Genomic DNA, 24,910 nt, shown 5'->3' with positions numbered 1-24,910 from the left:
CTTTCTGAATGTCTGTATCTACTTCCCTAGGACCCCTCTCATGGTTTCTCTCCCCTCTCTCTCTGTCATGGCTCATTGTTTCATTTCAGTTAATATTTCTGTTTCTTTAGTTTCTCTCTCTCCTCTCCCTGCCTTAGTCTCTCTCCATCTCTCTATGTCCTCTCTTACCTTCTCCTCTTTCTCTCTCATTCTCCTCTCTTTCTTCCCTCTTCTTGTCTTTCTTTCTCTTCCGTCCTACTTTCTGACCTGTTTCTGTCTCTTTTCGAAAACTCTGTTCCAACTGGAGCACTGGTATGTTCTGAGTCAGACTGAGTTTTACAGTCTATTTGTTTAATGGAATGATTTTCTTTGGTTAGTTCTTGGTCCAGGTTTAGATGTGGTTTAGCCTTTGTTTAGACTTGATGCTCTCTGCATCTAATTAGAAAGCATTTTATTGTCTGATCAGGATATGCATGTTAGCATGCTAGTTGTTTAATGTAGAGGTTTCAGGGGTGGTCATCTGGACACTGTTTTTGCAAATCAAGACATTTTGGCTCCAATCCAGAAGTCATTTTCAATTTGATGGTACTGAATTGAAGCACTGGGATTTATCTTAGTCTGAGCTAACTAAGTTCAGCCCCCAAAGGGAGGAGTTTTACAGTGAAACTGGCCTGCCCTTGTTTACTAGCTAATATTATTGTGGGTCCACATGCTACTTGTTGTTAGCTTTACCATCACGGTAAATCTCCACTTAAACTTCTGCAAATCGTTTACAATAAACTTAAATTTAAGTTCACATCTGACTTTTTAAAAATTTATATTTCGCGTTTACTACTTTCTCATAAACCTGATATGAAACTTCCTGTAATCTTGCTATAGACCAGGCTTAGTCTGGGATCATGTTTTGTCCCCTGGTCTAGTCTAACTTTTGATGTCAAAATCATTTTTTTGTTTTTCACTCAAACTTTGGGAGCCAGCACCTTCATCACTAAACTGTATCATTACCTAAAATCTGCTGATGTCCGCTAATGCTACTTCCAGGGGATTTCCCTCTAAACTAATATCCTCTTGACTCCTTCCTCTCTTAAACCTTTGCTTCCTTTGCTTCCTTTGCTAACACGGCCTTCGTCTGTCTCTGTCCCAAAGGTGGTAAGTACCAACAATAACCCTATACTCATTTACAGTCTTTCAAATATAGAAAGGTGTTATGTAATTTTTCGTTAAAATCATAACTTTATTTTATTAATATATTCTAAATACGGGAAGGTAAAAATTACACACATTTATAGACCTATCTCTGTATATTTTTTAAACTCTCCCATTAACAATAATCCAATCATATTTTTGTGTTTTTTATTTTCTTTATAGATTTATGTTGTAGTAATAGGATTCGTTCCAAAGTTCTTATTGTAAACCCGTCCAGAAGAATTGACAAAGACACTGAAATATGATCTGACAAACTAATACAAGAATCACATTGCAGAACATGTTTGTACATGTCTAAACTACAATGTTAGCAGTTTTTATGCAGAATAAGACAGGAGATTTTGTTTTTTGTGGAGAAAATTATAGTTCTGCTAAAATTGTATCCTTTGCGATTTGATAACTGCATCCATTCAGAGCTGTAATTTCGATTTGATTGCAATTAATCTTGCCGCCCTAATTTCTTCATCATTAAGGACAAAATACTTAATATTCTAAACTCTTTTCCACCTTATTTACATAATGACAGCACTATTGGAAAACTATTAAATTAAACCAATTGCATGACTAATAGTGTTGGATAGTTTTGATTTTCTGTCTGTTGGTTAAATCAACACCTACAGTCACCCTGTGAGGTCACTGTAGGTGTGATTTTGGACTCTAAAAATTTGTGGAAATAAATTATACTATGCAGGTTGCTATATGTTGATCACAAATTAGTTCTTATTTAAAGAAACCAGCACAAATGGAGCATAAACTGTCCCTGATGCATTGAAAGTTTGTCACATGATGCCTACTCTGCAGTACTGGTAATAAAAGTTGTATTACACCCGTTAAAATACATTAGAATTTAAATTAAATACATATAATTCCATAAGTACATTATTATATTAGCTACAGTCATCTCTTGAGTTATTCTAGCCATATTTATGGCTTTAAGCTTCCTGCTTACACGTGACATTTTGAGGACTTTTGAGCGTTGGGCATATAATTAAATGTTTATGTTTGCTTTGCTATTCAAAAGATAAGATATTTTGTTTTAATTGTTAAATGCTATCAAAACAGTGTAACCTAAAACCCATGGGTATAAACTCAAGCAGATGAGCAGTGTGACATCTCCCCCAAGTGGACACATGTGAAATTGTTTATTTTCATTGGACTGGTTGACCCTCATTTTGAATCTCAAGATAATGTTAACATAAATATAAACATAACATAATGTTATGTGTGTGTGTGTGTGTATATATATGTGTGTATGTATGTATGTGTGTATATATATATATATATATATATATATATATATATATATATATATATATATATATATATATATATATATATATATATATATATATATCTGTCTCGTGTCCTTATTTGCAGAATATTGGTAAAAAGATGTCATGTCAACAGTTCATCAGTAATCTGGAGGGACTCAACAATGGCAAAGACTTCCCCAAAGAGTTATTGAAGGTACAATTCAGACTGTACAAATTGTATACGTTTGAAATGTAAAACTTAAATTAATACATTATTTTTTTTGCCCCAAACAGGTCTTGTATAATTCGATAAAGAATGAAAAGCTGGAGTGGGCAGTGTGAGTATGACAAATTTCTCTTAATTTCAGTTTATGATATTAGATTTTTGGCTTTTAAAACATTTGCTGTATAAAGGTAAATAGGGCTGTGCAGTTAATCAAATTTCAATTACATTATGCTGTAATTAGTTACAGAAATTGTCTAATCAAGCAGTCGAGGTTTTTTTTTTTTTATCATTAAAGGTCCTATATTAGACATAACTGACTCTTGTGAGCTTTAAACCATGTTATAATACTGTTACTTCCTCAAAAGCATATCTCGAGTTGTCTTTTGCTGCAGCGCAAATCAGTTCTTGTAGAAAATGTAAAGAAAACAGCACAAATGGAGCATAAACTGTCCCTGATGCATTGGAAGTAGTGGTTAGTCACATTATGTCTACACTGGGGTAATAAAAGCTGTATTACACCCGCTAAAATGCATTTAATTCCAGGAGTACTTTATTATATTATCTATGGCTTTCAGTAGTTACTTCCTCAAAAACATACCTGGAGTTATGTTTTGTTTCATTCACACGTTTGAGTAACCATTATTATTACTCTGTCTACATCACCAAAGTTCAAAATGTGCTCAAGCAGTCCTAACTTGAAAGTTCTCAATTATATAAAATACACAAATAGCGATTATTAAATAGATAATTTACCTGTGCATGGCTTGTGATTAGTGCAGATTAATTAGTGCTTTAAACATTCTGTGTGTTTTGCGGTAGTGAGGAGGAGGAGTTGAGGAAGAGTCTGTCTGAGCTGGTGGAGGAGCAGTGTGAGGGGAGCAGTAAACGTGTGGCTCGGGTCTCAGATGGATGTAACCCTTTCATCGCCATCCCAGTCCTCCTGAATGCTGTCACATACAAACATGGAGTCTTGACCAGGAAGAGCCACGCAGACATGGACGGCAAGCGCAGTGAGTCAAAATACAGCCTGCTGCTCCTGATTAGGGCTGCAACAACCAACTGTTTTCATATACCTTTCTCTCCCCTTCTCTCTCTTTCCCTCTCGCCCTCTCTGTCTCTCTCTCCCTGTCTCTCTCTGTCTGTCTCTATCTTTCTCCAGCTCCCAGAGGTCGACGAGGCTGGAAGAAGTTCTATGCCGTTCTAAAAGGGATGATCCTGTATCTACAAAAGGTACTGCGTTCTCCCTTCACTGTAGAAACATTTATCAAACATCAGGGGGCACTTTAACTTGCCATGAACCATCTGCTAGGACACATGTGTCAAACTTAAGGCTCGGGGGCCAAATGTGGCCCTCAACATGGTAAATTAAAAGGTATGATGGTCTTAAAATGTCATTTTATGAAGAGATATGTCATTACACAGCCATATTTTTACATCTATGCAAATGAATATGCAAGATTTGAAACATGAAGTAATAAATACAGAAACTGTTAATTAACAAGTTAAAAAAAGTAGTTACATCTATTTTGCATCTGGCCCTTTGAGGGCAGCCATTTTGCTCATGTGGCCCTCGGTGAAAATGTGTTTGACACCCCTGTGCTAGGAGAAAGGAACCTCCATAAAGTTTTTTTTTCTGTCAAATGTATTTTACATTTTAATTACTGCAATTTTAGTTTGAAATTAATTTTGCACTTAATTTAAAAGAATTGTATTTAAGATTTTGTTTTTTAAATTCCATGAACATGACCATAACATATCCTGTACTGATAACAGTTGTAATGCCGATTTATTCTTAGTTACAAAATCTTGGAAATGATGCCCCATTTATCATTTATTCTCAAGACAATTATCTGATCAGAAAGAACATATTTTGTCGTTGCTGACCAAACGATGTAGAACAAGCAATATAATTAAATGTACTCTCATTACTCGCGCACAAGTACTATATAATGGCCTTTCTGCTAATCATAAATAACCATTCTCTTGTAGTTGAACGATACAGTGCGTTTATTTTACAGGAACATGTTGTATATCTGTTTATTTCTGTCCAGGATGAGTACAAACCAGACGCGGACATTTCGGAGGTGGACCTGAAAAACGCGGTTCGGGTGCATCATGCTTTAGCCACGAGAGCCACAGACTACAGCAAGAAACCCAACGTGCTCAAGCTCAAGACCTCTGACTGGAGAGTGTATCTGCTGCAGGCACCGTGAGTCCAAACTAAGTCTGTTTAGGTTAAGATACACTTTATTGTTCCTGTAGGGAAATGTGTCCTTTGCATTTGACCCATCCTTCAGTACCACTGAGTTATACCTGTCAGGATCAGCGGGGACCCATATCCATGATCTTGTTGCTTCGTTTGGTCTGGACTACATTAGTGGGAGGATTTTGCCTATTGTGCCCATGTTTTGGATTATAAAACACATATATAGTAGTTACTATATTTAAATAAAAACAATATAATACACTTTTAAACCTTATTTAGTATATTAAAGGTGTAACTTTTCTGCTGGAAGGACTCAGCTACCTGCTTGTGGAGATGTTACTGCTTTACCTTGAATGTTCTATAGTATATAATTTAACATTTAACAAGTATGTGATGTCAACAAGCCAATTATAGATCAGATATAGATCAGATCTGTGGAGAGGTGATCTTGCTAACAGTAAAAATGCATGTTTTTAAGGTACTTTTGAGCAATAAAACATTGATAATAAGATTAATGCCATAATGTGGACAGTTCAAATTAATGCGATCACATTTCCATAGAGACAAGCTACACTGGGAATTTTGACATCGCTAAATATATTGGCTGTTATATTGACTATCGGCATCTACAAAGCACCTTTTTTGGCCCCAAAATTCCATACTTATTTTGAAGATATAGACCTAGTAGTACATGAGGTAGTGGAATGATGTACTATTTTTGTTTTCGTTCTCAGGAGCGAGGAGGAGATGATGTCATGGATTTTCAGGATAAACCTGGTGGCGGCGCTGTTTTCTGCTCCGGCGTTTCCTGCTGCGATCGGATCCATGAAGAAGTTCTGTCGACCGATCCTGCCCTCATCATCCACCCGACTCAACCAGGTCCAACAGCAATCACAATATCATGAACAAATTAGGTTTCAAAACTTTATACACCACTTTACTGACCCCAGAAGATACAATACTGAGTGGTATGTTTGTGTAATCCGTCGGTCGTCCAGGTAGGGTCCATAGCAAAAGAAAATTTTATTCTATCCCTGGACAAATGTTTTTTTTAAGAGTGAAGACCTTTACCATTCATCTAACTAGCTTCTTCAGTTCTGACTGGTGACTTACCAAAACCCTCTTGGCAAAGGCAACACAAAAGTTAATTGGGTGCAGGAAAGGTGTGGGTTAGTGTGAGTGTGTTATAATTCTGTATCTCTCCTCTGATTGGTCTATTTCTCTGTATTTCTCTGTATCTCTTCTCTGATTGATGCAGGAGGAGCAGCTGAGGAGTCACGAAGGGAAACTGAAGCAAATGAGTTTGGAGCTGGAGGAACACAGAAAGAACCCCGTGACCTTTGACCCCAAGAGCAGAGACTGGGAGGAGCATCGCATCAAGGAGCACTACCTCACCTACGAGGTACTGTGAACAGCTAATATACTGACAATACTGGATTATAGGCGGGTGATATTGATAAAATTACATTCCTTGATGTTCTTTGTAGGAATCCCATTAAAACAATCAGATATTTTTGCCTTTTTACCATTATATAAGCCATTGTTTTCCAGAAATATTGAAATGTTCCACAGTATAGCATTAAACATGCTGATCTCCATTTCCACATTTCATATACAACATTACCTTATGCTGTAAATTGGCACAAAAATGTCATTCAAAATCTTTACCTACAGTCTTTGTGAATGTTCCTCGTGAAATATGAACAAGTGCTGCCCTCCGTTGTTGTTTTTTTGTGTCACTACTACCAATACTCAATTGGGATAATATTTACCCATACACTTTCTGTAATTATTAATTTACATTCAATATAAAGTCAAACAACATTATAGAATGTATTGTATAACACATTCTAATCTTTTGAAGGTGCGCTTTGTATCTTTTTCACCACCTGCTTGCCTCTATGGAAATGTTATTTCTTTGCTGCTATGCCATCTCCATGGAGACAAGCATGTGGAGAGGTGACCTTGCTCACAGGGAGAATGCATGTTTTTCAAGTAAAAAACATAAACAAAATAACAACAGCAATAATTAGATACATGTAAGGTTAGTTGGTTTGGTAGAACAAATAGTTCATTAAGAATGATTCCAGCTCAGTAACTAGTTAATACACTAACTTCTGACGCCTTAATTAATTCATTAATTAATTAATTGTTCATTATAAATTAAGTGAATTGAGTTTGTTCATGCTTTATTAGGGCTAAATATGGTGGAGTGGTACTGGTTAGTTTAATGCCATACTGTGGAACATTCTAGGAAATGCAATAACATCTCTATAAAAACAACTATGTGGCAGACCACCACCAGAAAAATACCACAGTGCACTTTTAACTTTTTATGAACTTTTATTTTATCTTAATTTCACTCCTTGCCCCTCTTCATCTCTCCTCTTCCTCAGAAAACCCGTTACGAGACCTACATCAGTCTACTCCAGGCCAAGATCCGTGCAGAGACCGACGACTTGGAGAAGATCGAGGCTAGCGTCATGGGCACTTTTCTATTGGAAGGACGGGAATGCCAACTCCGGAAAACCCAATCCTCTCCATCTATAAGTCAGGCTCATGGCGGACTCAATGGGAAGACCACTGGGTACCCCTTCGTCTCAGGACATAGGAGCTGAGACCCCAAAAATACTAAAAACTTCCTTCTTTTTAAGCTGAGAAAATTGATAGTTTGAACCTTTGAGCGCTTATCCTACATATTAGTAGTACTTTACAGTTCCTCAGTGATGACTACTGCCCCCTAGAGATAGACTTTTTAGTACGAAGAAAATGGAGTAACTTTGCTTAGACATTGCACCTGGCCGCAGAGCAGTAGACACCTCCTTCAAGTGATTTTTTTATTGCACATTTTGAAATGATCAGAATCGTGATCATTTTTATATCAGTATTATTTTAATTCAATGCAGTTTAGTGTTTTCAAAGATTATAATTTATTAAGGACACAACGATGATTAATATGGACAAGAAGAGGTTGGAGAGGAGATAGCGACGGTACTACTGTAGCATTTTTAGCTTTTTCTTCCTGTTTAAAAAAACAGATTGGTCATGTGACTAAATGGACCTATGTAATTGGTGGATAGAGCAAAGACTTCAGGAAGAAGAAGGAGAAGCCGCTATGTTGGTTTTATTTATTTATTTAATAACATTGAAATCTCTTGTTACATTCACATTCAGTATTGCAATGCCGAGGAACTGCGGGTGGAGTGCCTTGCTCAAGAGCACCTCAGCACCAGATGTTGAGGGTTTCGATGAGAGGGAAATGGACATTAACGATTTAAAATAGTTGACGTTTTCCTGTTAAACTGATGTCTAAATTCTGACATGTTCCATAATGTTAATTTAGTTTTAGAAAAAAAAAAAAACGTTTGAATGACGGAAAGCACTGTGTTTGTGGCCTCTTTTTTATAGAAACAAGGACTCTACTGATCAAACTGGTGCAGACTGTTAATTAATTTAAAAGTGCACTATGTAACATTTCTGGTGTAGGGTGTGCCACCTGCTTGTCTCGCTTTCCAAGAATCTTCTACAATATGGCATAAAAGTGTCGATGACGGGTTATTTTTTCGCTAAAACAATTGATTGCACATAAATTGTCCCTGCATTTTGGATAGAAGTTTTGGTGTTGATGACAGGGGTAAAGGTATTCTGTTTCAGAATTCACCACTACTTCCTGTATTTCTGTACTTTTCTTCACCTTTTTCTCACAATTTGACATTTACCTAATATAAAACTATGAAAAATATTTACCTCAGGTACTATCCCACCCAACCAAATAATTAGAAAAACATGAAAACCTGTCTTATGAACTTTTAAATGATCTATCTACATGGAGAAAAACGTAGGTAACGGCATCAGGTGAAGTTCCAATCGAGATCTGTGGAGAGACGACCCCGCGTCAGTGTAACAGTGCATGTTTTTCAATGTATCTTTTGGCACTGAAAAACATCTATCTCGCAATGGAGATAGTTACATACTGTACCTTTAAAAAAACGTCTCACAGAAAAGTCTTGATGAAATATAGGTAAAGGCTAACATTGACTGGTCAACTATTTAAATGGTAACCAATTTATTTGATACATGGCATTTGGATTTATTTTATTTTATTTTTTCACTTTTGTAACTTTCCTGTTGGAGGGTCTGCCACTAGCTTGTTTCTATGGAGATGCTATTCCTTTTGCTTGGATTGCTCCAAGTGTTTTTACCACCCAAAAAAATACATTGAAAAACATACACTCACTCACATACATTCACAGGAGCAGGATTGCCTCTCCACAAATCTAACCTGTAACTTCGCCTTGTGGCGTTACCTCATGGATACATTTAATGCCATACTGTGGAACATTTCAGGCAAAGCTATAACATCCCCATGGAGATAAAAGTAGAAAAGCTACATAATTAACCTTCAGTATTTCTGCACCAGTTTGTTAAAGGAGTCCTTGTTCAAAGCTGGTTTGGTCAGTGTGAAGGACTGTTGCATGCTGGGAGTGAATGACACAATTTTGAAAGAGAAGTTTTAGTCGTAGCATCAGGAGCAGTAACTTTAGCAGGGTCAAGTTTGTATTTATTTAAAAATGTTGATAACATCACCAACCCCAAACAGTGGTCTGTCCTTAGTTTAGACTTACAATAGGTCTATGCATAATCGTAACTGTTCATCTCTACACTCTGCAGGTGCAATAAATGTTATTGTGGAAAAGTTAATGCATTTATTGACTTCAGTTACAATATTTAACATGTTTTGATTCATTTTGATTTGTGAAATTCACAACTGACAAACTCCAGTATCTCAGAAAGTAGAAATGTATATATAGAAGTAGGGATATTAACACAAAGGTTCATAAAACAATTCTTGCCCATTGCTTTTGTGTTCTCAGGCAAGACACCTCCGGAGTCTGTGGTACAGTCTCCGGAGGTGTCAGTGAAATTGGTGATGGTTGCAAACGGTACAGAAAAACTGCCACATCACTGCCAGTCTGCCTGTCAATGGCTGATAGAATTAATGGTCTATAGCTACATTCATATGAACCAACTGATATTTATACTAATTGATAGTATAATATGTAACCTTCCTGGTGGAGGGTCATCTGCTTGTTGGAAGTGTTATTACCTGGTGATGTTACCTGTTTGTCTTCTGGGAGATCGATACATTTCAAGCCATACCGTGGAACATAGCAAAGCAATAACATTTCTAGAAACAAGCAGGTGGCTGACTCGCCATGAGAAAAGTTGCATAGTGCACCTTTAACATACAACAAAATAAGAAAAAAAAAACAACTCCTCACCAGTGGAAATAAAGGTATATATTAATAAATATTGAGCCAAAAAAATTGTACATTTACTGAATGACAAATCAATATATTAAAAGCGCTGTATCTGACTTACTCTAAAAACCTAAAAAACAAAAGTAGTTCATTTTAAATGGTTTGCAGTGGTCCAAAGTTATTCCTTGTATGCATTCCGAGCATCTAATTATTCATCACAATGAGTTCATAAGCACTTTTCAGAACTTTTTAACACCAGAATGGAGTTTTACCATGACAGTATAACTAACAACAGTTAACATTACCATGCACTTCCTGATCATTGGACAATAAAATACTTTCTAATTAGGTGTAGACCACTGACAAATCTTGATCTCGAGAGCTGCTTATAGAATATCTGCACTGGGGCGAAACATATTTTTCAAATACATGGAAAAAATCTGCTACAGGGCCCTAATTATTTTCAGCCTCATCTCTAAATGTTTATAAAGCCCCAAACGTGACTGTTGATCGGTGCAGAGGAGGGCCCTGGCTTTGGAGCTTAGTTAAGAGTGTGTTCAAACATCATCCACGTGCAGAGGGGCAACCGCATGAACCAAATTTCCCAGAATGCACTTAGGGTCCACTTCGTGGTACCAAAGCCCTCTGCTTTTCACAGAAGAGGCATTAGAGATGAGCTGAGAGGAGAGAGGTGCAGGTACTGACCACACAGCACCTTAATCAGAGCAGTTAGAAAAAACTCACAGATTTTTAAACAACAACAACTACACGACTGTAGACTGTAGCTGGGGTTTCCGATCTTTTTGTCTCAAGTACCCCAAAGCTTTTTTCTCACACTCAGATCTGTTGCTCAGTATACTGTCAATTATTACAGTATTTTTCCTTGTTTTAATGATATCACTGTCCAAAATTCTTCAAAACATTTTTAAGGATGTAAAAATGACTAAGAACATAGTTTTACATAAATTCAATTCAAGTTCAATTTATTTTTTTAAGTGTCTCCTGGTTGGGAAACACTAAAGAGTGGACAAAATAAAATAATATGTATTTTGAGGATTTTTACAATAATGTCAGGTGATATGCATATTCATATTCATCAATAGAACATGTTATAGGGCCATGCTAATGTATGTGAGTATATGGCGTCGGCTTACTCAAAAATAAATGACAATATGTGCAACAATATATCCTTGCTTAAAAGACATTGCAAGTTTTTATGATTTGAAGGTACACACAGGTCCAACATGTGCTTGTCTCCATAGAGATAGTATTGCTTTGATTGAGTGATGTTTCACAGAATAGCATTAAATGTGTCTACCTTGCATTACTTCAATTACAGGTATTTTTATTGCTGAAAAATATATCTTATGAAATCTGTTACTTGGCACGGTGTTGTAACCCGCTTGTCTCCATGGAAATAGGATAATAGCCTACCATACTGTGGAACATTACAGGCAAAGCAACAACATCTCCATGGAGACAGGTGGCGAAAAAGTGCCATAGTCAACCTTTAATTGCTAAAATGTGTTACGTTCCTTAATCATTCCAATTTATTCAGATGTTTTTTAAAGTAATTTTGGCCTACATTTTAACTTATGCATCCAAGAAATGACACTGTATTTAAATGGGTAAACCTTTCAATTTCTGCACCAAAATGATTTGCTTAGAACAGTTTTAACTATTTTGACAGTACAACTATGCGTATTCACTGCCTTCCAAATGACCAAATAAAATATGAGTAGTTTCTGTTCCCAATTCTTGTACAAAATTTTTTTCCACAGCTGGAATCTTCACAGCCTGTTTGTCCCTGTGGCCTGTCCACTCCCTCTGTATTAGGATCTAGTGCTGTAATTATATATTATGCTTAATTTAAATTGACCTGGGCACTTTGATGTCTTTGTATCTGAAATGTTTTGGGCAGGATGAAGTAGAACACATATTTACTGAGTATTTAGTCTGTGCTTCATAAAGTAAGATTTTATACCGAGCAAACATGGCTACTGTCTTGTGTCATTTTTTACTGTTTCTTATTGTGAGGCTAAAATACATCAGTAAAGCTTATTTTCTGAGGATCTCCTAAAATTCAGATCCATAGATTAGACCATGTAGGCTACTTTTGTCCATGTAGTGTACAATAAAGCTTCATCACAATTTGTTAAAGGCTCCACCACTTGCTTGTCTTTGTGGAAATGTTATTGTATTGCTTAGAATATTCCACAGTAGGGAATGTAGCTTATCTCTCAGATTTATTCAATAACAGGTGATTTTATAGCTCAGACATGTGAGCTAGCATACCTCTCCACAGATCTGACCTGAAACAGCCTGGTGGTATCTCCTACTTGTCTCCAAGAGATATGTTTCATTCCATACCGTGTGCGACATTCCAGGCAAAGCAGGTCCCTCCACCACAAACATTACACACACTTGTTAGGTAATCTTCATTGATTCCTGTAGGAGAATTTGTCTACCGCATTTGACCCATGCTTCACTGAGGCAACCTGTCGGGACCAGTGGGTGACACAGCAGCTCTCAGACATCAGACTTCCCCACAGAACAGCTCTATCCTGAAATCAACCCTTTTCGCTGTAAGACACCTTTAGCCAGTATAATCCTGACTAAACCATAAAAGATCAATGGAGCTTAACAGTGACCGAACACCCCCTGATTTCTCGTTCATTTTTCCCATACACTTTCTGAAAAACATGAATAGCCTATTAAAAGTTTGCAGGCTTGCTCTGGCTGATCAGCCACGTGGTAAGATAAATGCGGAGACTAATAACCACAAGACCTATACTTTTATTTTAAATCTGTTTCTGAAACTTTATAAACTGACAAGTTATTAAAACATTTGGTCAAATCTTTCGTTTGTCCAAGAGTCTATGGGAAAACTGAATGGAAAACTTCAGAAATGTTACAATGTTACACTTTGAATAGCTACCTTGAAAAATATGTAAGTGCCTCTTCACAGATCTAACTTCCCCCTGCTTGTCTCCATGGATATGGCAGGTGGCAGACCCTCCACCAAAGAAGTTACATAGTGCAACTTTACAGGAGCTGCATTTGATTGTAAAGGTGAGCAGTACATTTCTGCATTACATTTCTACATGGTATTTATTTCACAATATCAGATTTGATATTTTAATTGAAATTACATTGACTTTATCTTCAACCCCATTCCAATTTAGATGTGTCTTTGGGACTACCTTTAGCAAGATACATTATGTGAACTTTAAAATACTACAAGATCTACAGACAAGAAGATAAACTTTCTTTTACTACCACAATTTACCTCTCTGCAATTTGTGTTGTTAGTGCAATTAATAGATTGGTAAAATGTGATTAGGATCTGTGAAAATATGGGAGTAAAACTGTCTGATTGGAGCTAGCCAAGAAATCACTGAATATAACAAAGGCTGACTGTTACTATTAGCACTTACTCAGCTCGTGTAGTTTGTGATGTTTTAGTGCAATGTCACACGTTAACTTTTGTTTTAACAATAATTATTTACACCTGTGTCTTTATTCAATGCAAGATGCCAACTGCTGCTACTACTCTTCACCAAATGGAGGATTTTTTCAGCAGTTTAACCAGGACATTTGAGGTAATTTGTCTTGAGTCATGTTAGTTCTGACTTGAGTTATGCTAGTTCTGACTTGAGTTATTTTAGTTCTGACTTGGGTTATGCTAGTTCTGACTTGAGTTATGCTAGTTCTGATTTGAGTTATTTTAGTTCTGACTTATATGCTAGTTCTATTACAAGGCTATGTAAGATACTAGTGTTGTCAATGCATCATTTTGCATTTTTGTCCAAATGCAATCTATATATCCTTTGTGGTTTTAAAATAATTGCGTAAATCAGGTGTAGCTTTGCAAAGTTGTTCGAAATTCACAGGATTTTCTAAAATACCAGTAGCCATTTGTTTTATTCTTTGTGAAAGTGCTGTTTCTTTTTAATATCTTGCGAAATTTTATTAATTGTTTGTATGTTTTACAATGACCTCAAAGCATTTACAATTTAAAGTATTAAAAATGTATTACTATAAAAAATGCAACCTCTCCAATATATCTCCTTTATAAATATTAACCACAGATCTGCTACAATGCAAATAAAGAGTAAGCTATTATTTGAGGATTAGTTCTCTCGCCTCACAGCAAGATGGTCGCCGGTCCAATTCCCAATTGTGTTCACATTGGACTATGGAGTTTCGAGGTTCTTCTTGTGTCTCAGTGGGTATCTAAAACACGTTCAAAAGGATAATTCTTCTGCTAGATCCCATCCAAACTTCACCTAAGATCTGGAGATGGAGACCTAAGATCCCTGGGTGCTGCTCCTGACGGGTTGCCCGAGCGACACTGAAGGATGAGTCTAATGCAGAGGACACATTTCCAGAGTTAGTAAATTATTTTTTTGTTAATAAAAAAAACAAAACAAAACTGATCTCAAATGTTAAATGTATTTATGAATATGTCAAGCTTTTCAATAAAATACCATAAGTAATAATGACACTATTGAACAAAAGAAAGGTCAGTACCATCTGGGACTCTACCAAGGGAAAATAACCATACAATAAAAACATTTTACATTTCCCCAAAAATGTACTATCGGTTTTAAATTAATAATGCAGTTTTTGATTATTCATACTGAAAAAACGTGTTTATTTTGAAATACAATGTACATTGTCCTCAAGCCAGTGGTTAAAAGTGAACTAATAATCGTTCCACCAATTCATCGATTTAAAAAATTTAACCGTTCTTATTGACTTACCTGAGCACACTACACTACTCGATTTAAATATGTGAGCATGTGTGCAGATAGACAGGCACATGTGGAATGACTTTTTTTTATTGCGCGATTAGTTTTTCAGACAAGACTTCTCCCCGAAACATCAAAACAAACAGCAATGTACAAAACAGCAACACATCCTTAACTTTTTGCCATAAACATAAATTTAATAAAGAGGTGAGAGAGCGAACAAAAAAATCTAACTATTGGACGAAATGTGGAGATTTTTGAGATGAGTTTAATATTTCCAGGGGAGGGACTTTGAAGCCAAAATAGAAAGCACCATTGTCATGTTTAAAGGTCCTGTACCCGATTTTTCCAATGTATTTGAGCAAAATGTGTCTTGCCCCAGTGTATTGTATAAGCAACTCTTGAGGTCAAAATAAGTCCAAGGTGTTCTGTCTGCATTTAATTGTGTGTTTTATTGTTTGATAACCAGGAAGTGTCTGTTAGCATGCTAGTTGTTGTTGTTAGCTTTACCGTGATGGCAAAACTCTGCTCTGATCTCTGAGAGTAATGAAAAGCACTTATAAACTCATTGCTGTGAATAATTAGAATGCTCGTAATGCATAAGGTGAGTGAGGAGTAACTTAGGACCACTGCAAACCGTTTAAAATGAACCAGTTCTGTTTTTAAGACTGTATAAATCAGGTACAGTGCCCTTAAGTTCAGGAAAAAGGCCTTATTTTTGTAAAAGAAAATATTTTTGTAAAAGAAAAACAGGATTTTAAGGGGTTTCCAACAGGATACAATAGGGTTGTTATCACAGTTTTCAGACATTTATACCAACTAAAAACATCGGTGTAAGCACTATTTTAATCATGCAAGTACTTAGTAAACCCTCTGGTACACAGACAAAATATACTTCAAGAAAAACAAAAAAAACTGTCCAGCAATTGACACAAAGCTTGGTTTATAATGTGAGATCCCTATCAAAAATAATATGCAGATTTTTTACCTTCTTATATATCTAAAGTGCAAGTTTTTATTCAATGCTTTTTGTTAAGTAGAAAAGAAAGGAAACAGCAATATGTTGTAGGTATTTTTTGTTTTTTTGTACACGTTTTCTCTTCTGAAATAATCATTAGCGTCCAATATAACAAACCATATATTTATATAATATTTACTTGTATATACACGCACACGCACACACACACACACACACACACACACACACACAGTTTAAAATATTTTCCAAATTACAACATAGTATCTCTAATGGGGAGGTGACATGGGATATGTTCTTTGTGCATTGACCCCACTCTTAAAGGTACAGCAACGTTGTTTTGTAAAAAAGTGGGTCAGAGAAATACTTAAGAGAAAATCTACAGCTGGTAATTTTGAGTAAGTTTAGAGAAGGAGCTAGGAGACAAGGGGCTAGGACACAAGGACTTGAGACAAAACAAGGAGACAATGGGCTTCGAGGTAGAAGTCAGAAGCTAGGAGACAAGGAGCATACAGGACAAGTTGAGAGGAGTTAGGCGAAAGTACTAGAAAACAAGGAGGTAGACGAGATACAATATAAAAACCAAGGAGACAGGAGCTAGGTGGCAGAAGACGAGTAGATAGACAAGGACCAAGGAGACAAAGGCAAGGAGATAATAGGCCGGGAGGATAGAGGAGGAAGGAGAAAGGAGTTATGAGACAAGGACTAAAGACAAGGACTAAAGCAAGGAAAAAATTGGCATGGAGCAAGGAGCTTAAGAGTCAAAAAGGATACAGGAGCTAGGAAACAAGGAGCTAGGAGGCAAAGACTTCGGAGACAAAAGCAAGGAGACAATGGGGTTGGAGTTAGGAGCTAGGAAAAGAACTAGAAGAAAGGAGTGTGCCAATGGGTCGGGAGCGAAGAGACAAAAAAGTAGCAGGCAGGAGCTAGAAGACAAGATCTTAGCCGACAAAAGTAAGGAGACAATTGGCTTGGAGGTAGGAGATAGGACCTAGTAGATAAGTAGGACAGAGGAATGAGGAGAAAGGACACGAGAAGCTAGAAAAGAAAGAGTTAGGACAAAAGAAGTCAAGTGACTGACACCAGAAGACAGATGCTAGAAGACAGGGAGAAGAATAAATGATATTAAATGTGCCACCTATTTAACCATCAGTATCTTTATATATGCATGTATGTATGTATGTATGTATGTATGTATGTATGTGTGTATGTATATATGTATATATGTATATGTGTATATATATATATATATATATATATATATATATATATATATATATATATATATATATATATAGATATATATATAAACTGATAATCATCTGGTAATAGGTTGTAATAAAGCAGTAATGAACTGATGATACCATTATATCATACCATTAGATAAGGTAAAAGTGACATTATTAATGTACAATTGTCAGATGGAAATTTAAAAAAAAGAGAAATGCACAATAGCATATATTTAACTCATATATTCAAAATGGATTTGTTTTTGTTACATTTAATTTTATGCTGGAATAAATGTAAACATTGTTTACATTTTCTGACATTCTTTGGACATGACTTTTACAAACTTATTTAATTAATTTTGTTAATTTAGCCTGTCCTTGCTCTTTGTCTGCTTCTCCAAACTGTTACTTTACTTTATGTTATCTAATGGACCCACATTTTAAAAACATGTCACAGTTCCTTTAAAAGACCCAGAATCCTCCATTGTCAAACATCATATAACTTCTTCTATCTTTATATTTCTATACACAAGAGTAGCCTGTACAGTTTGCTTCAGGAGCCCTCAGTTCGTGGTTTGAGTTGAGTGCTTGGCTGTGATTGGCCGAGAGATTGAGAACCGACCAATGAGAGAGGCTTATAAAGGAGCGCTGAAATCTGAAACGCAGAGATTTGGTTCACACTGTGGCTCCACTGGATGTGTTACAAGAAACTAGAGGGAAATACTAGAGTTGAAGTGACCACAAACGCTGCAAAGAAGGTCAGTTCTGCTCACTAGAGGATTTTAATTAATTATTCATGTGCAGCTCCAGTCTATACGGCGGCCATATTGGTAAAATCAAGAATACTGCAAACTAGATGTCATGATATAACATTTCAAACTTTTTTTAGATATGATGCAATTTTCAACACATTTTCATTATAAACATATACGGGAACTGTGTCAGGAGAGGTGTAAGGTATCTGGCCATTACTCAAAATTATAGAAAGGAACACCTTGGTTTGTTGGCTTAAAGATGGAAGTTATAATTTCAAAAATATTGCATTCGATTGTGCCACAAATATCAGTTAATCAAAAGGCCAATAGGCCTTGTTAAAATGTAAATGATTTAATGGGAGGTTGCCTTTGGACCAAAGGGTTGAGCTTGAATACTGTTGCTGTGTTCTTGGGCAAGACAATTCATGCCTACTCACAATCTCGTGATCTAAATATTGGATGATTGTAATGAATTGAAAGACCAAGAAGTGGCAGCCAATTTGAAATTCTGCATCCAGTTCTTGTTGTAACACATCTAGAGGAACACATTATGGAAGTTCAGTTTTTACTTTGAGATTGAGTAGTGTTATGTTTGAGGAGGTTTGTCGTTGATACCGTTTTGCATGTGGCCAATAAAAACATAAAAAAACATGAAAAATTAGCAGGCCGGCGACTCACGGCTGTAGCTATCAATACAATTTCTGGTTAGCAACAAGCAGAATGTAATTAGTAAAGTGAGTAGGAGTGATCCATGTGCCTATAAATGCTATGCAATGAATAAAATATGTATATATAGACCCTTTTAGATGCAAAAACAAAGTGGATATTAGGTTTGTAGTGCCACTGTAGTATAGCATTAGTCACCAAGTCGATTAATAATTACCAGATTTTAGTGACTGATGTACTAAACCACGATTCTTCTATATAGAAGAAAAATGAGAAATTTCATATAGATTTAAAAAAAAATGCATTCTATTCTAGTAGCTAGCATATACTAAAACCATAAATTGAGGTTTTATCAGGGAGGGCATGCAGTTTAAAATTAGGTGATCCATAAAAAGTTATGAATGAGGGGCAGTTGTTTATAAACTAATAGCAAATCAAAATATTAAGCTAATTCATTTCCTACATTTGACTGATAGTACACAATGCATTCATTTCAATTTTAGTCCATCAGAAATTACTTTGATGACCACTGATTTGGATATTATTTATAAAACATAAATAGAAAATAGTATGCTGTACATGCATGAAAAAGCTATACTTAGGTGGCAGAATTTGTTTTGGTTACTTGTAAAACAGTCTATAAGGTTTGCAGTAATAGCTACAGCCGCATGGAAAAAGCTAGCAACAAAAACACGCTAATTTAGTTCACAATAGACACTTTTCCAGAACCACTGAGGACCGCACACTGCTCAAACCACACCACAAAACAATACATACATTTCCCAATGCTTCTGCCTCTTTGTCCCACTAGAATTATCCTAAATATCTTTACAAAATGGGCCAAATTTGTTCACACTTCACCTGTATGTCACTTGTGCACCCATTTTCAAATCCAGGAATGAACTTGATATTTGCTCCTTTTGCAGAGTTACATGAAAACTATAAAATGGACCCTTATAGCAGCTTGTGAAATAAAACAAAGTGCGTTGTGTCAATAAGAAATAAGCGCTCTCTCTATATATATATAATTTTTTTTTTTTTTTTTTTTTTGGCTATTAAGAAAAAAAACAAAAACATTTTTAAGTTTTGCATTTCCAGTTACACTTACGCACCTGCAGGAGGTGCTGTTCAGTTTGTCTAGAGCTAAAAGCGCTAAAGGTTTTGGGGCATAAGTGCTTTATAAATTAAGCTGAACAAGGCTAACGTCAGATGTGCTTAAAAGAGCGATAGCAGTTTAAAGGTCACCTGTTTTGAATATCAATTTTCACTGCAAAAGCATGTCTACTTTAGTGATAATCGCTTCAATTCATAATATTTGTTGAAATTTGAGTTTTTGGACTTTTCGTTTCAAGATGGACTAGTTTCAATATTGACTGGTTTAAATATCTCCTTTTCTAATTTTCAAGCAAAATTATCTGATCTTTTGGTTTACTTTTAGTTAGAATTTCTTAATCCATGGACAAATACTGCCTTGAAATTAGAAGTAAACTAAATGTTATGACTAGTCAGAAATACATGGATAACAAGTCAAAAAATCTGTACAGAAAAAAAATGAAATAAATATAAACTCAAATCAAAACAAATAGTCTGAATTCAAGCGATTTTAACTGGTAGAGATTTTCAGTTTTGCAGTTTTTGTTTGTATGAAAACTGAAAACTGAAAGTGGGATAAATTGAATAGGTTTTGTCTCTTTTTTGCTTAGATAAGTCTTTTGTAACGATTGAATCTGCAAGAAAACTATTAACAATAAACAGTCACTACAATCAACTTATTTTACGTCTAAACATGTTTTATCTATATTTGAACTTTTAATTCAAATCTTAAACATAAATGCTTAAAATTTCTACTGACAGTGGTTTAAATGCTTTTGAAAATTCATTTTTATTGGGAGATTCAACTGACAAATCAATGACCAGTGGACTAATTATAAAAAATAGCCAATATATTGTTAAATATTCCTTAGACCCAATATTTGAACAGCTGTCTGTTAAGTGCTAGATAGGCTACATGACAAAACCTTCTTGCTGTAAAAAGTGACCTTTAAACTGCATGTTATGGTTCAAAATTGTAATATAATTTATAAAAACTTTCACTTCAAACTCTGCCACCAATATGATCTCAACCAAGGAAAGGCCAAACACACATCTATAGAGGAGCTGCACAATATTACGTCAAATCTATTTTGAAAATTTGAAAATGAGTAATATCTTAAAGGGGCATTATGTAACTTTTCTGGTGGCATTAATCTTATCTATCACCATGGAGACAAGCAGGTGACGCAAAGTTATATGTCGCATCTGTGGAGAGACGAGTCCACTCATAGTAAGAGAATGCATGTTTTTCTTTTGTGCAATAAAAGCATCTAGCTAAACTAAAGACAAAATCAACTTGTTTGTGCTACTAAACTGTACAAATGGTATTTTAATAGTGTTATAGTCTACTGATCCTAGTCCTTTTTGTCAAACTAAGTACATTTGCAGCTTGGGGTTTAGGTGTTTAGTCCCACTTTAAATAAATGCAAGGTAGATACATATAATGCCATACTGTGGAACATTCCAAGCAAAGCAATAACATATCTATGGTGGCAAGCGCACGATAGACCCCCACCAGAAAAGTTACACAGTGCACGCAATATTTGTAATTGAAGTGTTGCCTATTTTAAAAAGGTAAAGTCCTTGTTAAGTCTTGATTTGGCTAGTATGTAAATCAATAAGTGTATGTTTGCTAAATGGTCAACTAAAATGTATTTAATGTTTATATGGTTAGCTAAAAATGTTTATCTCATTATTTGACTGAGTCTGTTGTTATTGACTACCACATTTCCATCATATTGTGCAGCTCTACGGTTTAAAGCCAAATGAAGGCCAGGATCCTGCTCTGCACCGCAGGGACCAGATGGAGCCTGGATCAGATCTGGTCTTGGCCCGGACTCAGAGCCGTAACAAATCAGAGACAGACCAGGTTTTTATCTCCCAACTCAGTCAAAACATGGAGAAATTGTGTTATAAAAGGGCAATTTGTCAGGTGCATTTGTAGGCTAAGTAATCTTTGTTTAATACAATAAAATTATAAAAAATCGCAATGTTGTAAAGGTGATATTAACTCATTTGGAAAGCAGTTGGTCAGTGAATGAAGACTTTGCAAATTGTAATGCTCCAATGAAATCACTGTTTTGTTTTGTTGTGTTTTTTGTTTTGTTTTTGTTTGTTTTTTTTTGGGGGGGGGGGGGGTGTTGTTTCTTTCATCTTGGCAATAGAATTTATTATGTAAATATATATTCAGTTAAATGATAACTTACTAATAATATGTAAGAAAGAATTTTTAAGACCAATTTGAACAATTTTCAGCTCAAAAATTATTAAATCAAAATTGAAGACAGCACCAATTACGTTTTACAAATGTTGCCCTTAATTTTGTTTCAAATAGAAGTCTCAGTTCTGCTAGTTTGAATGAGTGAACTATTAGCTGTATTTTTAGATGTTAGTTTCTATGGCAATCATTTTACTTCTGAAGAAGGAATTGCAAACTTTTATAACCAGGCTACAAGCAATCACCTTCATTGAACTGTGTCTGATAAAGTTTAAAAGACTGAGTTGGCCACAATTAAAATCCTGCCTGTAACCATATTAGCAGCTTTCACCCAGCTGCTATAGTCGGATGATCCTGTACCTCCCCTTTGTGGCCGCTAGAGGGCGCAGCACCGTTCTGCCCGACCCTGATACATAAGCTCAGATAGGTCAGATAAGGTCACTCAGTAGTTGGACACTTTTGACTGTAAAACAACTAAGTCTAACTTGGTGATCTTATTCAATTGGGAATTCAAGGAAGAGGAACGATTTCAGGATTCTGCCTAGTCATTGCTTATTTCCCCAAAGTGACAGAGAAAAACAAAGATAGTAATTATTTTAGTAAAACTACACACTCCTCTATCTGTGCTAAACCCCACACAGAGGTGACACTCTCCTCTGCCCCCTACAGACTGCACCCCATGTTCACATCAGAGGTGTCAGAAAGTCTCCCAAATCCTCCAAGCCCTGACCTGGACCAGTCTGATCCAGGCTGGACTAAAGTGTTGAACAGTTCACATTTACGCTCCCCATGCGCTCAGACCATCACAAAGCCTGTACATGTCTGTTACTGTACACACAGATGCAGCTGAAGCGATATTGCACACTAAATGAAAAGTGCCCCTCTCGTCGGGAGAGGAGCAGCGTGTTTTGGACTAAAGAAGCCGAGGAAAGCTCTGGTTAAAGTAATGAAACGCGGTGATGCCCCGTAGTTCGCTCTCGGGGCGGTAGCACCATAAAGAGCCTGCTCCACTGCCCCCTGTCTGGGATGGGACAATAACCACCTCACTCTTCTCTTCTTGTTGCTTTGTTTCACATCGTGGTGCATATGTGCAAAGCCACCCGTATCCTGTCCTCCTGGTGTCCCGTGCTGAGGGCCTCTGCCCCAGGGCAGCTGTGGCATTGCAGGGGCAGGTCTGGGGCAGTTGGTGTTGGTTCCGCCTGCTGTAGCCCTCGAGCACTGATCCAGAGGACCTCATGAGCCGTAAACGAGTGAGAATAAGGCACAGGTCGTAATGACGAGGATGCCGCTGCGCCGCCGTCTCACCTCAGTTTGAATTTACCCCCCTCCTCCCAGAACCCCCTCCCCGGACCCTTCCCCAGGACCCCCCCTCCCCCAAGGACCCTCCCCAGGAACAAACAAAACAGAAAAACCCACTGAAAACGTGGGCATCTTAATAAGGATCTTTTTTACAGCTGATTCACAAAATCATAATTAGTACATCTAAGTTAGCACTTTTTTCATTAAGTTTATATGGACATGGTGCAAAGGGCTGATATTTAATATTTGAGATATCTTTATCCCGTTAGTTGGAGGCGCGGAGGGCTCTGAATCTAAATGCGTGAAGCTCTCAGGCTAAGGTCAAATTAAAGTAGTTCATGAGCCCACAGCATGCTACAGGCTGCAGCCTCACCGTACCTCTGAATAAACATCACATTTGGTTTCATTTAGTCCATAATATACTCTTCTCTTTGTGCTGATGTCAAATATTTGTTCTATATTTATATAATAGACTCTGGTTTGTTTAGATTCAATCTTAGATTCTACCCCTTTAAACATGAAACTTTCCCAAATAGCTTTGATGTGTGCAAAATCTGTCGTTTGGAGATATAAACACTCTGGTCATTGTCAGTAAATCAAGTAGAAACAGTTCGTATCTTACAGTTCCGTTTAGCAGCGGCTCACTGTGAGTGGTGGGTTGTGGGAGACATCCGGTAATGACGAGGAGACAGCGGGCTGTCCGTGGAGGTTGTGTGGGTGATTCCCTTCAACATCTCTATTTTACAAGTCACGTGATTCGGTTTGATTTTTGCTCCGAGCCCGCGGTCAGTCGTCCTCGCCCTCGTCGCCCCCGTGACTCTCGGGCATCAATTCTGAGGCCCGCTTCTCTCTACTCCGCTCCTGGATCTGCCTCATCTCCTCCGCGTACTTGCTGAACGTGTTGCCGAATTTGGACCACACTTTGCAGGGCACCGTGATGGAGTTCCGGTACGTGGGCTTCACCTCGCTGACCCGCATGAACACGCCGTACTTGTTGGAGCCCACGTCGAAGAAGAAGCGCTTGTTGTCCACGGTCAGAGACGTGCCCTCTGGCAGCTCCGCGGGGTCCTCGTCCACCCCGTAGTCATCGATGAGTTTGGCCAAAGCGTCACGGAACTCGATGAGCCCCTGCGCGGGGAGAGCGATGGTCTGGCCCTGTGCGCTGCCGAGCCCCGGCCCCCGGTTAACGGTCTGCCGGATCCTCAGGAACCGCCCCCTCTGGTTCTCCTTCAGATCCATGTAGTATTTACGGTTCTCCCGCACCAGGAACTCGCTCTTCAGCGCCCGCCGTGGCTCGTCCTGCACCAAGTCCGGGTTGGAGGGGCCCAGCTGGGCGTAGTGCTCGATAAAGTCCCCGAGATAGTCTCGGAACTCCACGGCTACTGACATGGACAGAGTCAGGCGGCTCTTGTTTCCCCCAGCGCCGACCTCGGCTATCTTTAGGAAGCGGCCTTTGACGTTCTGCTTCACGTCCAGGTAGAAGCGCTTGTTCTGGATGTCGACCCGCTTCGAGGCGAGCTCCTCGGTGTCGTGCTGCAGACGGGACATGCCGCCCATCGCCCCCGGAGGCAGCGGGCCTGTGGTGGGCCCTCCGTGGTCACTGCCACTGTCTCTGTCCGCCATGATGCTGCCTCCCTGCTTTACCTTCCACCGTCTCCCTGCCTCTGCAACCTCGACTGCCCGTCAAACACACCGCTGTCTCGCGAGAACACGCGAGAGTGGGGGGGAAGGCTGCGTTCAGGAGCCAACAGCCTGTGTGCAACACTGGTTTCATTTCGGCTCGTGGCGCA

The 24,910-nt window shown here is 37.5% G+C and overlaps 2 protein-coding genes across 3 annotated transcripts in view; one reads left to right on the top strand and one right to left on the bottom strand.

Moving 5' to 3' along the window:
• The window catches only part of psd2 (pleckstrin and Sec7 domain containing 2), a 288,837-nt gene extending 278,647 nt beyond the window's left edge, over positions 1–10,190 (top strand). The window contains exons 6-13 of one of the 2 annotated variants that reach the window (XM_033974419.2): positions 2,563–2,652; positions 2,733–2,776; positions 3,484–3,674; positions 3,824–3,894; positions 4,716–4,873; positions 5,605–5,749; positions 6,129–6,272; positions 7,267–10,190. In XM_033974419.2, coding sequence (XP_033830310.1) covers positions 2,563–2,652; positions 2,733–2,776; positions 3,484–3,674; positions 3,824–3,894; positions 4,716–4,873; positions 5,605–5,749; positions 6,129–6,272; positions 7,267–7,488 — 1,065 coding nt within the window. In that variant the 3' untranslated portion in view covers positions 7,489–10,190. The remainder of the gene's footprint in view (positions 1–2,562; positions 2,653–2,732; positions 2,777–3,483; positions 3,675–3,823; positions 3,895–4,715; positions 4,874–5,604; positions 5,750–6,128; positions 6,273–7,266) is intronic. The other variant, XM_033974418.2, reaches the window with a different exon arrangement.
• A 13,059-nt stretch (positions 10,191–23,249) lies between these two features.
• On the bottom strand, positions 23,250–24,847 carry purab (purine-rich element binding protein Ab). Its single transcript, XM_033973627.2, has one exon. The coding sequence runs from the start codon at positions 24,741–24,743 to the stop codon at positions 23,907–23,909; it is 837 nt and encodes a 278-aa protein (XP_033829518.1). The 5' UTR covers positions 24,744–24,847; the 3' UTR covers positions 23,250–23,906.
• Between the last annotated feature and the right edge of the window lie 63 nt (positions 24,848–24,910).

Source organism: Periophthalmus magnuspinnatus, chromosome 10, assembly GCF_009829125.3.
Source record: "Periophthalmus magnuspinnatus isolate fPerMag1 chromosome 10, fPerMag1.2.pri, whole genome shotgun sequence".
In the NCBI taxonomy this organism is placed as follows: domain Eukaryota; kingdom Metazoa; phylum Chordata; class Actinopteri; order Gobiiformes; family Gobiidae; genus Periophthalmus; species Periophthalmus magnuspinnatus.
The sequence above is the reverse complement of the archived record's forward strand: the minus strand, read 5'-3'. Positions and strand labels throughout refer to the sequence as shown.